Source organism: Ochotona curzoniae, unplaced genomic scaffold (assembly GCF_017591425.1).
Source record: "Ochotona curzoniae isolate NIBS_2020 unplaced genomic scaffold, NIBS_Ocur_1.0 contig_3819, whole genome shotgun sequence".
Taxonomy (NCBI): domain Eukaryota; kingdom Metazoa; phylum Chordata; class Mammalia; order Lagomorpha; family Ochotonidae; genus Ochotona; species Ochotona curzoniae.
In genome coordinates, this window is record NW_024466004.1 from 17139216 (window position 1) to 17153966 (window position 14751).

At 35.1% G+C, this 14751-nt stretch overlaps 1 protein-coding gene and 1 non-coding gene across 2 annotated transcripts in view; one reads left to right on the plus strand and one right to left on the minus strand.

The window, feature by feature from the left end:
- The window catches only part of LOC121158682 (muscular LMNA interacting protein), a 130205-nt gene that overhangs the window by 62237 nt on the left and 53217 nt on the right, over window positions 1-14751 (plus strand). Inside the window, 1 exon segment of the mRNA XM_040983568.1 lies at window positions 5024-5068. Coding sequence (XP_040839502.1) covers window positions 5024-5068 — 45 coding nt within the window.
- Window positions 3907-4031, minus strand: LOC121158852. Its single transcript, XR_005884239.1, has one exon. It is a non-coding gene; the product is annotated as a small nucleolar RNA SNORA28 (small nucleolar RNA).

A 14751-nucleotide genomic window follows, 5' to 3' on the forward strand; every position in this document is an offset into this window, starting at 1 on the left:
TAGTCTGCATGACACAGTGTGAACCCCCCCCCCCAGTTACATTTTTAAAATAATTTTAAATAGACTTTTATATTTAGTTCTTTTGGCGGGTAAATTACAAATAGAAATGTGGTATAGTGAGATATTCATCCAAGGTAATGTCTACAGACAGTAAGAATAATGCTACAAAGCAAGGAAGATGTAATCCATCACAATATAGTTTTCTTGCCTGTATGCCTAATGTTTATACCTAACATGATATTCATTCTTGTGAGTAGTGCCTTATGTAAAAACAGTGAGAAGATCATAAATTTGAGAGTATCCAGGTTCTTATCATTTTGTAATTTTATATGTTCTGGATGCCAACTGCATTCGGTGCCCAGTTAACATATTGAACACTGGCTTTCTGCCTCCTTATCCATCAATCTGGCCTGTGACAAATAACATAAATCAATTAGTACATTGTCCTAGGTCAGAATTTTGAGTTTTGAAAAAAGGAGACTCAGGACAGTTAGAGTAAGCAGAGCAAGGGAGAAGAGAAATCCTACTGTTTTTGAACCCATTGTTGCAGTTCAGTGAGAGGAACATTATTGCTAAGAAGGAAAAAAAAATATCCACAAGTAGCAAAGGCCAGAAGGAGAAGACAACTGTGTGACTCGTTTGGTCTAATCCAGCTTGATTTTGCCCCAGCTCTCAAGAAGGTGTCTGGAGGAGTGATGCCAATGAAAGGACACATGTGTATCAAGAATGGGGAAAAGCTGTTCTAGGTAGCAAATGATGGTGATGGCAGAAGTCCATTATGTGCCTCTGGGATCAAGTCTTTGGAAGACGGGAATGGTTTCTCAACAGCTGGCTCGGCACAAATGGTGACGTTGTGTAGCAGCTTATCTCCCTGTAGATTTCACATATTCACTGCTTTCTTTGTCTTTAACCCTTTTGATTTATTTTATCTAATTCTTTAATGGATTTTCTATGAAATAAGAGGATTTTGCTACCATGAGTTTTGACTGCTCTTTCTTTTTTAAGATTTTGGAGTGTTCATTTTACATATTTCTAAGTGACAAATATTTATTGGATTACAATATGAAATTTGATCCACATAAAATACAGAAATATTCAGTCAAGCTATCATTATCCATCATCCCATATATATACACTCTACAGTGGAAATATTAAGAATCAATTTTAGTGGGGCTAGTGCAATGGCAAGTAGGCTAATCCTTTGTCTGTGGTGCCAGCATTCCAAATAAGTGCACTTTCTAGTCTCCACTGCTCCATTTCCAGTACGACTGTCCGCTAGTTGCCTGGGAAAGTAGAAGTGGATGACCCAAGACCTTAGGCCCCTGCATCCCTGTGGGAAATTTGGTGGGTGCTTCTGGATCTCTGCTTCAGATGGGCCCAGCGCGGCTGTGGTAACCATTTAGGGAGTGAATCATTGGATAGGATATCATTGTCTCTGTCTCTACTTCCCTGTCTCTGTAGTTCTTTCAAATAAAATAAATAAACCTATAAAATATACTGTGTATTATCATAACCTGTGTTCACCATGAAGTGTAGTCATTGAACCTTGTTCCTCTGAGGTAACTGAAACTTGATAGCCTTTCACCAATATTGTCTTCATCGCCTCTCCTTGCAGCTGTGTTAACCACCAGCAGGCATATCATAGAAAAATTACAAGTGTGATGAAGAATATGTTAGTATATTGTCAAATGTGAAGTAGATGCTTCGCTGTGTGAATGTGTTTGGACTGACAGCAGTGACAGAAATCAGAGCCAGAGGGGTAATTTGCTTGAAGGGCTGATAGATGCTAGTAGCCTAGAATTCTGTGTCAAGTTGAAACCTCACTATACAATGATAGCAAGATACAACATTACCAGGTACATCCAACAGAGTACATTCTCAAAATACACTATAGTGTTTATATCAACAAGAAGGAAATGATGGGAGGAGGGAGGATAAGTTACTAATTAATGAACATGGCTTTTCTTTCATTTGAAAAATATGTATGTATCTTATTTGAAATGTAGAGTTATAAAAAGAGAGGAAGAGACAGAGAAGTATTTTCCATCTTTTGGTTCGTTCCCCAAATGACTACAGTGGCCAAAACTGGGCTAGTCTGAAGCCTGTACCAGGAATCTCTCCTGAGTTTCCCACTGGGTGCGGTGGCCCAAGCAACTGGACCATCTTATGATTCTTTCCTAGACAGATTAGCAGGGATCTGGGTCAGAAGCAGGGTAGCTAGGTTGGGAACCAGTATCCATATGGGCTTCAGGAATGAAAGTGGCAACTTTACCCACTGTTCCACAGCAGGAGCCTAGAGCAGGTTCTAGTTAAGCAAGCTAAGTTCTTGAAATCTGCTATACATGATAACTAGTCGGTAATACTCTGAAATACCCTTAACATTTTGATGAACATATTTTATAGTAATCATACATTACAATATCATACATACATATCATGCATACATGTAACATATACACACATACAACATACGTATCATTCTTAACTAAAAATTAAAGAAAAAAACAAAATAAAACACGAGTTTAATGAGGTTAGGGCTCAGCTCATATTATCCTTACAATAATAACATCTCAAGAAACAAGGAAGTTGGCTATATTTACATGTTTCAAAATGTAAATGCTACTTTTTATTCAAAATTAGTGACATGTACAGCAATGTATCTCTATTTCTTAGTCTGCTGGTCTCATTGTATAGTTCTTTTGGGAGGGTATATGTACATATTTGATTACCTATATATGTTTAATTTGTAATTTGTCTAAAAGTCATTTTATATCAGTGAGAACATGTGGTATTTGTCCATTTGGGACTAGCTTATTTCACTAAGCCTAATGGTCTCCATTTGGAACAAGTTTCTTACAAATGGTAGGATTTCATTTTCTATGGCTGAGTAGCATTCCATAGGGCAGATGTATCATGATTTCTTTATCAGTTCATGTGTTAATGGGGCACATAGGTTGTTTCCATGTCTTTGTTATTGTGAATTGTGCTATAAATATAGCATTGCAGGTTACTCTCTCACATGCGGATTTCATTACCTTTGGATATATTCCCAGGAGTTGTATGGCTGTGTCACATTATAGATCAATTTTGAGTTGTTTGAGCACTTTCTGCACTGACTTGCAAAGTGGCTTCACTAGACAATACTCCCACTAACAGTGGAGTAGGATACATTTTCCCCCATATCCTGACCATCATTGACATTATCTATAGCCACCCTACTGTGCAATGGAAACCTCAGTCCCCTTCCTCAATCTATAACATACTGTCCATTAATTCCTTATCCCTTCCTCCAGTTGCTTCTCCCCAGTCTTTGGTTATCACTATTGTCCTTTACAAACTATATGTGTTTTTGTTGTTGCTGTTAGAGTCCACTAGTGAATGAGATCATGTGATACTTTTTTTCTATTGATTGGATAACTTCATTTAATATAATCACTTCCAGTGCCATCTGTTTTGTGGCAAATGGCAAATTTCATCCTTTTTCATGACTGAATCATGTTCTATTGGGTCAATGGGTCACAGTTTCTTCAGTTATTTTTCAGTGACTGGACACAAGACTTCTGCATTTCTCAGCTATTGTGACTAGCACTGCAATAAATATGGAAATGTAGATGTCCCTTTGGGGAACAGATTTCATTTCCCTTGGATGTAAACCCAGGTATGGGATTACTGGATCATATGGTAGTCATATTTTTAGTTTTCTGAAGAATTTACATACTGTTTTCTACAATAGCTGCAGTGCTTTTTATTTCCATCAACAGTATGCCAATGTTTCCTTTTCTCCACATCCTTGGCAACACCCACTATCGTTTGTCTTTTTGGTAATAATCAATCAATGTAACTGCAATGTAGTATAACTCACTGTAGCTTTGATTTGCATTTGAATGCTGATTATTTTCTCCCCACACTGTTTAAGTCTATATGACAGCTTGTCTCATAGAAGAGAGAAGACCAGAATAGAGGAGCATTCCTTGCGATCGCAACTGAAAATGTGTTAGATGCTTTTGACAATCTGTCAGAGATTGTTGTTTGCTTTACCTGATGGTTACTGATGTTAAGCACTGTTTCACGTACCTGTTGTCTCTCAGAAATGTCTGCTTTATTCTGTTGGCCATTTTGAATAGAATTATTTTTCGTATGACTGAGTTAGTTGAGTCTCTTAGGTATTTGTGAGATTAACTTCTTTTCTGATGTGTAGCTTGCAAACAATTTATGTCATTCTATAGATTGTCTCCCCAATAGGTTATTTCCTTTGCTGTGTAGAAGCTCTTTAGTTGGATAAAATTGCATTTGTTTATTTTTGCTTTTGTTTCTTGTGGGTTTTGGCTCTGATTCAGAAAACTCTTGCTCTTTTTAATGATTTGAAATGATTTCTCTGTTTTCTTGTAGTAGTTAGAAAATTTCAAGCCTTATATTTTTGTCTTTAACTCATGTTTAGTTTAATTTGATGTGTAATGGAGATGGAGTGTGGTTTAATTCTTCTATATGTGGATATTCAGCATTTACTGAAAAGACTATCTTCTAGTTTATGTTCTTACCTATAACCTGATCCTTAAGTTATACAGTTTTAAAACAAAATATTTCCTATTCCTTAATCATGAAAATGTCATTAAAATCTTTCTAGGTAAAGATCTTTTAAAAATCTGTTATTTTAATGTGTGTTATTTTAATGTAAAAATCAATTATGAAAATATGCTTAATTAAAAATAAGAAATACTATGTAACAATGAAAAATTTTGGTTTCAAGTTAAAAAATGAAAGGAAGAGGAAATATAAAATTTTGTATTTACTAATATATGAACTTAATAAAAATATATACCAAAAATACCTGAGGAAAATATACCAAAAGTGTTAAAAATAAAAATTTTGGTGGCATGTGATATTTTCCTCCTTATTGTATATTTTCAGAATCCCATAGCAGGCATTATGACTTTAATAGTGAAGGGGTGTCAAAATAATAAGCATAAACAGAATTTTACTAAATTCTGATTTTCTAAATAAACATCATGTTTATATTTTACAGGCAAATCTCTCTTCACCATCTTCTACAGTATCTGACACTCAACTGGTAAGACTATCCTTATTCTGAAAATATACTATATTCTGAAAAGACCTCCTTCTGAAATATATATGTATATATATATATTTAATGATTTAAAATTTTTCTTATTATTATCATTTTATGATACTGTTCCATAGGCTCCTGTGATTTCCCCTATCCCCTTCCCAATTCCCCCAAGCCCCCACCTAGTTTCTCTATATCATTACCAAAGTATAGTTCTTCATACACAGTCATATGTCCGTCATTGCAGGCATGGACAATGGCAGAGAGTCCAGCATCCTATTGTCAAGATAATAGTAAACAGTTTCATTGTAAGTCCATCTTTGTCTGGAAGTAGAAATGCATACCACACTGCATCCTCACATCTGGATGTTAGTCTCCATTTCAGAGCTACTGTACATCCCCTCAAATGAAAAGTCATAATAGAAAGAAAACAATAGAAAGAAAACTAAAAATTTACAATACCATAAAGTTAAATGACATGTTCCTAGATATGACAGTCTCCATTACACAGCTACTATACATCCCCTTAAATGAAGAGCCACAAAACAAAATCAACATCAGGGAGAAAAAAGAAATTAGCAACACTATGAAGTTAAATAACATGCTTTCTCTCTGTTTCTCTCTCTCTCTCTCTCTCTCTCTCTCTCTCTCTCTCTTCTCTGTGGAAGTCTGTCTTTCCAATACAAATCAATAAATTAAAAAAATATTTCAGGCACAGTAAAACTGCAAATTCTGTCATGCTGCTTTGTAATTAAAAATTAAAACGTTGAAAAATGATATATTGGAAATAAAGATGAGTTACAGAACTAAAATAATCCTTGATTCACAGTTGGTCTGTATAATAGGTATATGATCAGAAACAGGAGAATCAGCTACACAACAGAAAAAATACTTGAACATGAAAGTCAGGAGAGGTACTGGAAGAATACAAGCCTGTCTCTATGTGTCATTTTGGATTCAGAGATTCTAAACTTTATAAAATTATTTAACAGCTTGGGCACTTTGAGAGATTACACCAGTGAAATTTAATGATCTCAAGTAGGAAAACTGAGACATGGTAGGTTCCAAAGAGCAAACTCGGATGATATCTTTGGTACCAACATCAGGAATGTCCAGAGTTTGTACTGTATGTATACATTACAAGCAATTGATGACGTCTTGAGACAGCTTCATCTGAGCAAAAGATGGTCCTCACAGAAATTTTCTGATGCTTTACCAAAAATTCCATGATGGTTGTTTTGCAGGTGACAACCATGCATAGACCTATGTGTCAGTAACTTAATCTTGACAGCAGCATTAGAAGATACAGGGTGAAACGAAAAATGCTATCAGAATTTAGAGAAGAGAATTTAGTTTCTAATAGAGGAGATCTGAAAAGGGTTCAAGGTGAAGACTGCAGTTGATAATGTAGGACAGATTCTGAAGGTGAGGCAACAGGGAATCATTATTTTTCATAAGAGAATAGCATATGGATCATTTAGACTAGTGCTGAAGTGGATTGCATATGCATGTTAAATATGAAGAAGCCACATTTGCAAATTAAAACAAGCAGGTGATGTTAATTTTAATGATATGCATATAGTACATATTAGTATGCATTTTCATTCTGACATATAGTCTGTATAACATATAGTCTATATGAGATTGTTTTACTTGTGCATTGACTATTTAAAATTAAATTTTTACATTTATGTGTACCAAATCACAATCCAGACAAATCACATTTTCATGACTCATCATTGGGCCTAGTGCCTGTGTTAAATTCTTTTAGAGTGCTTCATATTTCTTATTCTTAGTATTTCTATTTCTTATTACAAATTAAATTAATGAAATTAATATCCTAGATATTACTAAATATTTCATTAATATCATTAGGGTTTTATTACCTAAGAGAATACTTTTGTCTCAAATGAATTCCTGAACAATTTTGTCTAAAATCAATTCCTGAATTAAAAAAAAAAATTAATGTAAAATTCAATGCAAATTAAAAAGACAGAAATCACTCCCTTAGTATACTACCTCTTCTTTTAAAGAAATTGTTTTGATGTTCTATAGCAATGGCAAAAAGACTTCTTGTGATTATTGCCCCAAATGCAATAATATTGTTATTTTTAATACGGAAAAATCATAGAAACCATGATTTCACTTTTAAAATTGCTTAATTCAATCAACCCTTGAGGTATGCTCAGTTGCGTTAGCTGAGGTTTGTATTGTGTGCACTATTAATTATCGATTTCTATAGAAGAGTTGGGGACATGCAATATACTTGAAAGAATGTGGAATGGGCATCAGAAGACACATCTTACACTTTACGCTCTGAGACTCCCTTCTTGAGAGAGAGTTACCGTTCTGAGATGCTGAGTCTGGATTTCATAGTGAACAATGCGAGCATTCCTTATGTACTTTGCAGGCCTCACTAAGGCTGTGAAACTATGGTTACTACCACAGCAGAGTGAAGCAGTTGCCATGGAAACAAGCACTGCAATAACATAATATAATTGAATGTTTTCTCACTTTAGATGTAGAAATATTACAACTATGTTAATATATAAAATGATAGTATATTTGATTCTTAAGATATTATATGGAAATCAATATTTTTAATAGCTCCATAAATAATTTCACCCAACATGGTATACAAAATGTGTATTTTAGATATTTGTTTACTGTGTGTATTTCTGACCAGTTTTTGGTGTAATGTTTTCAAAAAAGTAATATCTATTTATAAATGGGTTCATAAAATTTGACATAGCAAAAGCAACTCATTAAACTAGTACAAACACATTATATTAGCCTAATAAGAAATTCTGTGTTTCTGTTCTCTAGGGGCAAAAACACAAAACATTGCTTTAGTTGACTTTAATGACAGTTTCTTTGCATTTAGTTTAGACCATTTCTCTAAGGAGTTCAAGGCATTTCTTAGCAAAGTTTTAAATTAAATTTTAATTTGAAAATAATCTTGAGAAACAGATAGCTGTTTCGAGATATTACCAAACAAGTTTGTCATACACAAGATGAACACTTCTTTAACTAATATAATTATTCACCTCACCTGTTTTTATTTTGAGACATTGACTTTATGTACAGTACTTGGAAGAGGAATAGATCAGTGGATACATTTTTATAAGACATTTTATGGTATCTGTTTATTGAAGGGTTTAAAACATTTTTACTCTTAAGTACTATAATTATGGATTAAATTATATATTTGTTATTTTATAAATGAATCTCTCATATTTGCAATTGTGAACATTCTTTAGTATTGGGTCACAAATTACATAATAAATAAAATTGCCTTGGTGTCCTGAATGGGTCCCTGCTGCCAGTGCAGGAGATCAGAATTGCAATCTAGGCTCCTGGATTTAGCTTGGCAGAGGTCTGCCTGTTGTGGGCGGAATCTCTCTCTCAATCCTCTGTGTGTCTCTCTACCTTTCAAATAATAAAAAAAATGCCTTTAAAAAGCAAATTGTGATATATAGTCATGTAGGTATGCATTCATAACATATAAATATGTATGTGCCACATACAAAATAGATTGGTTGAATTGAAAGTATAAGACAAATTACTATGTTAGCCAAGTTTAATATTAATATCCAGTGGCCTTGAGATTTGTTTTTCTTAGAAAATACATCAATTTTCATATTTTTAAAAGTTTAAAAACTTAACTTGATTTGCCCACATTCTTGTTTTCATTGAGATTCATTAAAGCAAGACAGACTAGGACTAAGCTTCTTACTCTTAAAATATTTCCACTGTTTAGAATCCAGTTGACTTAGTGAGGGACTTGAAGAATTACCTTGGGGGTCCTTGTGAAACCAATTCACCAATCTTTGCTTTAGATTGTTTTCCTCTGTTATAACACATAGTAGATCAGAACTGGACAGTAACTTACAGAGGAGGTTATTGAAAATATCTACCTATAAACTGGAGCTTGGTGTAAGTATGCTGTCAACTTGAAGGGATTATTCTTAGGCTCACATGTCTTAATACATGTCTTTGTGGGCACAGTCTTGGAAGCAGGGTCGTGTCTGTTGCATACAAAATCACTGAGATTTTAGCAAATGGAATTGAGATGATCTAAGCCCAGAGTGTATGAGCTCATCCTTGTTCTCTGTGGCTTTCAAAGGTGAATTGCTGTATTAATTTTTGATAATTCAAAGATAATAAAAAATAACTTACTTTCATTGGACACTCTCCAGTCTGGCTCTGTCGGGTGTTTTACCTTATGTGTAATTAATGATTATTTACTGAACAGCAAGAGAGTGGTGGGCCATAGAACGTTGAGGTTTTTCACATTTACATAGTGCTTCTACTAACATATTACATAGAGAAAAAGGAAATGGAAGACCTAGAGTTTAGGTTAAACCTTCTCTAAGATTCCCTAGTTTCTGAGTTAAAACCTAGGTATTAAGCAGACAGTGGTGTGTGTTTGTGTGTGTGTGAACATGTGTGGTGTGTGTGTTCTCTTCTATGCATAAGAGAACAAGTTAGGTTTGATAAGATAGATGAGCTGCGGTCTTCCTTAGCAAGTAGGAAAATCAGACACAGATGATATTTGGCTTTTGTTTTTGAAATTCCATGCCGTTGCAAAATGTCCTGTGTTGTCCAGGATAGAGTATTGTTATCGAGACTACAAGACAACATAACTTAAAAAAACTAAACCACATAACTGTATACAGGAAAAAAAAACAAAGCACAGTTTACTGGAACAGTAGAAAGGAGGGTGCTTAAACTTGCAGTTGCTTTGTCCCCAGCTGATGGGTGCTGCTCTGGTGGTGTGTGACTCATCTTGCCAAGGGCCCTTGAGTTCCCTGTTGTTCAGCAAATGCAGCCCTGAAAGCTTTTGTATAGAACTGATGTGTTCATCAAGCTTAAAGGCAGATTATTCTTGACCAGCTTTTCCTTGACATAACATACCTAAGAGCTTCAGCATTTATCATGTATGCCTCTTCAGGCTTGAGTCATGCTATTTTCTTTTCTTTTACCATTGAAATATTTCAATCTGCACAGTCTATGTGGTGCATATTCCACAAAATGAGATGTAACTTAAAAGTCCTATGCATGCTGATTTTTATACAACCATTATTATAATTATAAAACTGAAAAACATATTAAATAGGTACATTTCTAGGTAGTATAGAAAATTTAATTTCAATTTGCCATAATTATATTTTCAAAATTTCATTGTTCCCCTTTAAGGTTCTTTCATGCTGTTTTTCTTTATAAAGTTCTTCCATTTGTGCTGTCTCATTTGTCACAATCGCCTTGTGAATTAATGTAGCAGAAATTGTGATACTTTTATAATGAGAAACATACTTGAAGTTTAAATGTCTACATACTATAGCAATAGTCCTATGGTAAGGAGTGGTATAAAAATATATTTCTCCCCCTCTAGTCTTACCTCTATCTTACATAGATTTTAATATGTGTCTAGGGGAGACATCCTTGAGTGTTTTCTTCAAGCATATACTAATAATTACTTTTTGTTTAGGTCAAATAAGCACTACTTATTTAATGAGTGAATCAGTGAAATAGTTTGGAGGCTGTTACTGTTGTTCACAATTTTGCTTGTGAGAGTTTGTATGTGCTTTTTCTTACGGAAATTTTAAAGGAAAAAAGAAGATCCTGAAGAATTAAGATAAACCTAAAACAAATGGACTTATCTTGCATTTTCAAAACCTTTATGGATCCATTAGATTGATAGTCTTTCTAAACAGGGTCACAAAAATTCCAGAGAAGTAAGGTAATAAACCTTTGAAATCAGCAATGTCAATTGTTTTCTTTTTTTCCATCACAACTTTTTAAAATCTACTGCTATGGTCAAAGGCAATTAAAAATATTCAGCAGTTGAAGTTACTAATTTAAGAGGGATGTTGCTGTAAAATAAGCCAATACATTGGAATATTCATATCAAATTTAGTAAATTAGTGCCAATAGTTAATCTTCAGATTTGGTTGCATTACCAGAAGCATTACCAACTTTCTGTCATTGAGTTACAATTATAAGTTCTAAATGATAGGAACCATCTTTGTTTTGTAGTGTAGTATTTGTATATATACTTAATGGATTATAAACACAAATGTGTAGCAGAATTTGAACTTGCCTTGGTTCCTTACCTACGTTGTTCTCAAAATGTCAAAGCTTTAGTCTTTGAACTTTGAATGGGAAGGACACCAACTCAGGTTCCTTCCACTTGTTCCATATTTGTGAAATTATGTGAATCTTCTACCTTGAAGAAATTCCCTCTTTCTAGCAGGTACAAAAGCAAAAATGTCAAACCAGTCCAACAAAAATGACTAGAAAATCCCAATAAGTTAGGTAATGCCACTTTCAGCATCTATATTGAATATACCCAGATTTTGAACCTCTGTCAAGCAATGTGTTCATTCTGAGATATTTGTAGAGCACTAAGTGGTTACCAGGCACAGTTCTTGGTATGTATATACTACAGTAACCCCGAAAGATGTCTGAATTCAAAGAACTTATATTCAAGTGGAGAAAGCCAGGTGAGAATCATATCGAGGCCAGATGGTGATAAGAGTCACTGGGAGAAACATAAAACATTTAAGGGGAATGGGCAGTTACTATTTCATATGGCTTATTAGGAAAGACTCCTGATAGGGTGATGTTTGAACAAAAACTTGAAGAAATGAAAAGAGAGAGAGTCCCAGAAGGAAGGAAAGAGCAAATAGTAACTCCTGAAGAAAGGAATATTATAGTCTATGAGACATAGTAAAGAAAGAAAGAGAGGGAAAGGGGGGAGGGGGGGAGAAAGGGAGAGAGGGAAGGAGGGATGGAAGGAGGGAGTGAGGGAGAGAGAGAGAGGGAGAGAGAGAGAGAGAGTGTGTAATCAGGCATTGCCTTACCTGTATTGCAAGGGTCTTGCACTACTCTGAGTAAAAAGGAGAGGCATTATAGAACTTTGAGAGTCAAGTCAACATGATTTTATGTGAAATTGAGTGATTCACTCATGAGTTAATGGAGGTGACTTCACATACTTGTGGTCAGTCTATGGCTTACTCAACTGATTTGAAATCTGACTGAAAACATAAGTTTTATGTTATTCATCTATGTGGACATTATTGCTCCTGACAATCTGGCAAATGGCTTCATTGGGTGTTTAATAAAGTTGTGCTTCAAAGTTGTAACACAATTGTTTTGTCTTTGAGGGACTTAAAAAATACCTTGTGCCTAGAATAAGTTAGTTTGTTGTTAAGTCAGTCATAGGGAGCAAATGTTTTCCTTTTTGTAACCTGTCCATTATTTTATGTGTCCCTTTAAAGGTTTATTTGTACATTTGAATCTGAGCAGATCTGAAGCCAGGGATTTTTCTGAGTTTCCCATGTGGGTACATGGCCCAAGCACTTGAGTCATCCTTCACTACCCTCCCCAGCACACTACCAAGGAGTTGATCAGAAGTCGGCCAGACTTGAACTGTTTCTACTGTAGGATGCTGGTACTGTTGGCAGCTGCCTTATCCACCATGGCATAGCACTGGTCCTAGTTCCACCCCAACCCTTCCCCCCACTTTTTGTTAAATCTCACACCTAGAAAAAGGGCTATGAAATTGCTCTCCTTGGTATCCTTAGAATGGCTTTGTGTTTTCCACTTGTGAGTTTAGTTTCTCTATAGATTCTGTAATAGATTGAAATAAAGTAAGGGCTTATTTGGGCTAGTGACATGGTAGACCAAGAAATAACTATTTCTAGGTGATAGATGAGATATGTTCTAGTCTCATGCCTTTAAATGCTAATGTGCACATGAATCACCAAGACATTTGTTAAAATGCAGATTCCGATTCAAATGATTAGTACAGAGCCTGAGATGTACTGCTATCCAGGTCACAGGTGCTGCTGCACAGCAGTCTACACACTCCATCCCTGTTGAGTGGCAAAGTGCTAGATGGAGCCATTAGTCTACTGGTGTTGCAATTTAATCTTCCGCAAATGTAGATTACATGGACATTTGACATTGAGGGAAAAGTATTAGGGAGAGCAGAAAAGAAGTTAATTAATATTCCAAAACGACCTTAATGTGCAGAATCAGTAGTGCCATTGCATCTTATGTTCTGTTAAATTTTCTAAAAGGCAATTTGAGGCCCTTGTTTGAGTGATGGATTTGAATGTGTAGAAACAAGCCTTGAGCGCTAACTCCAAGTGATGTGATCCCTGAGAGTGCAGGAAGATAAATAGTAAAATATGCCATTATCTATTATTAAAGGACATATCATGGGTTATAATTATAACCCTTCAGTAGAAGGTCTAGACAGGTTGAATAGCATTTTCAAGGTCACACGTCTATTAACAACACTGTAAAACTAAAATATGTTTCCTTGCTACTCGCCTCCTAGCAATGCCATTTAGCTGCTTCAGAATGGATTTTCTCCAAATCGAGAGAAATGTAAATGTAAATTTTGCTATCTTAGTTAGGAAAATCACAGAGTGCCTTAGGAGGTGGATTGCCATGTATACAGATATGTGTTTTTGTAGGAAGAGAGTTCATGCATGTGTGTTGTCTTTGGGACCTGAAAACATTGGGTTCTGCAGTGTTCGACGAATATTTAGGCAGTAAGAACAATGTTAAAAATGAAGTAAAATAAGATAACATTGGCCAAAATTAAGGGGGTGGTGGTTGACAGTAGTGATAAAGCAGAGCTGTGAAGTTAAAGGAATTGCAAATATAAAAACACTAAGACATTTCTATTTATTGGATATGGAAAGTTAATAGAGAACTGGATGCTCAAATATTATTTCAAATTTCTATCTGTCCTATGCTATCCCTCTCTCTCTTTCATTCTGGATCACATATAAAAATAGTTAACAACAGGGTTGATTATCAGACCACACCTTGATTTAAACTGTGATCTTTATTAATTGTAAATTGTTTTGTGACTTAAGATTTTTACAGAATTTATAAGAAATTGATTAATCTCTAATCTAAAATATTGAATACAGTTGGTGATGCAATGTTTGTAGGATGCAGATCTGGGTATATGGGAGAGTGATGTTACTGTCTGAAGCAGAGCATCAAGGGTTTTTAGATTAGAGAGAAGCAATGTGGTAGGATGTGAGGAAAGTGTAGAGGTTAGCCTGAACATGACGTGCTGCTATATTAGAGTTTGTGGAGTGTGCATGTGGCTCTGTGTTGGGCTACTGGAGCTATATTTCCAACTTTAGCAAGACTGTGAGGCTATTGGATTTGGAGGGTATGGTTAAAACTCATAGGAAATGATGTACAAACATTGTCAAAGTAGTTTTCTTTTGCTTTGAATTGGCTTCCACGTCTGTGAAATACTGACTCCCTGGTAAGGGTCACATAATGTACAGGAATACAGGCAGGATAAAGGAAAGGGATAATTATATCAAGTGAGGATCAGGACAATACTATGACGATCAAGTGAATAATTTTAAGTGAAGACTCAGAGATTTCTGGTACACCAAACCTTAGGAGACAGAATCCAAGAAAGGAGCATTTAGAAAATGTAGCAGGATAGAGGAAATAGAACAATCATTGTCTAATTGTCAAACATTGATTTCAAAAAACAGATCTAAACGTTGATCCTAAGAGCTGTCACAGAAGCACATGTGTTGCATCAGTAATTGATTCTGACAGCAAATGTGCCTGCAATCAGGCCCAGGAAGACCAAGCAGTTATTTTTTTTTCCTAGCAAGGAAAGTCTCTCCCTA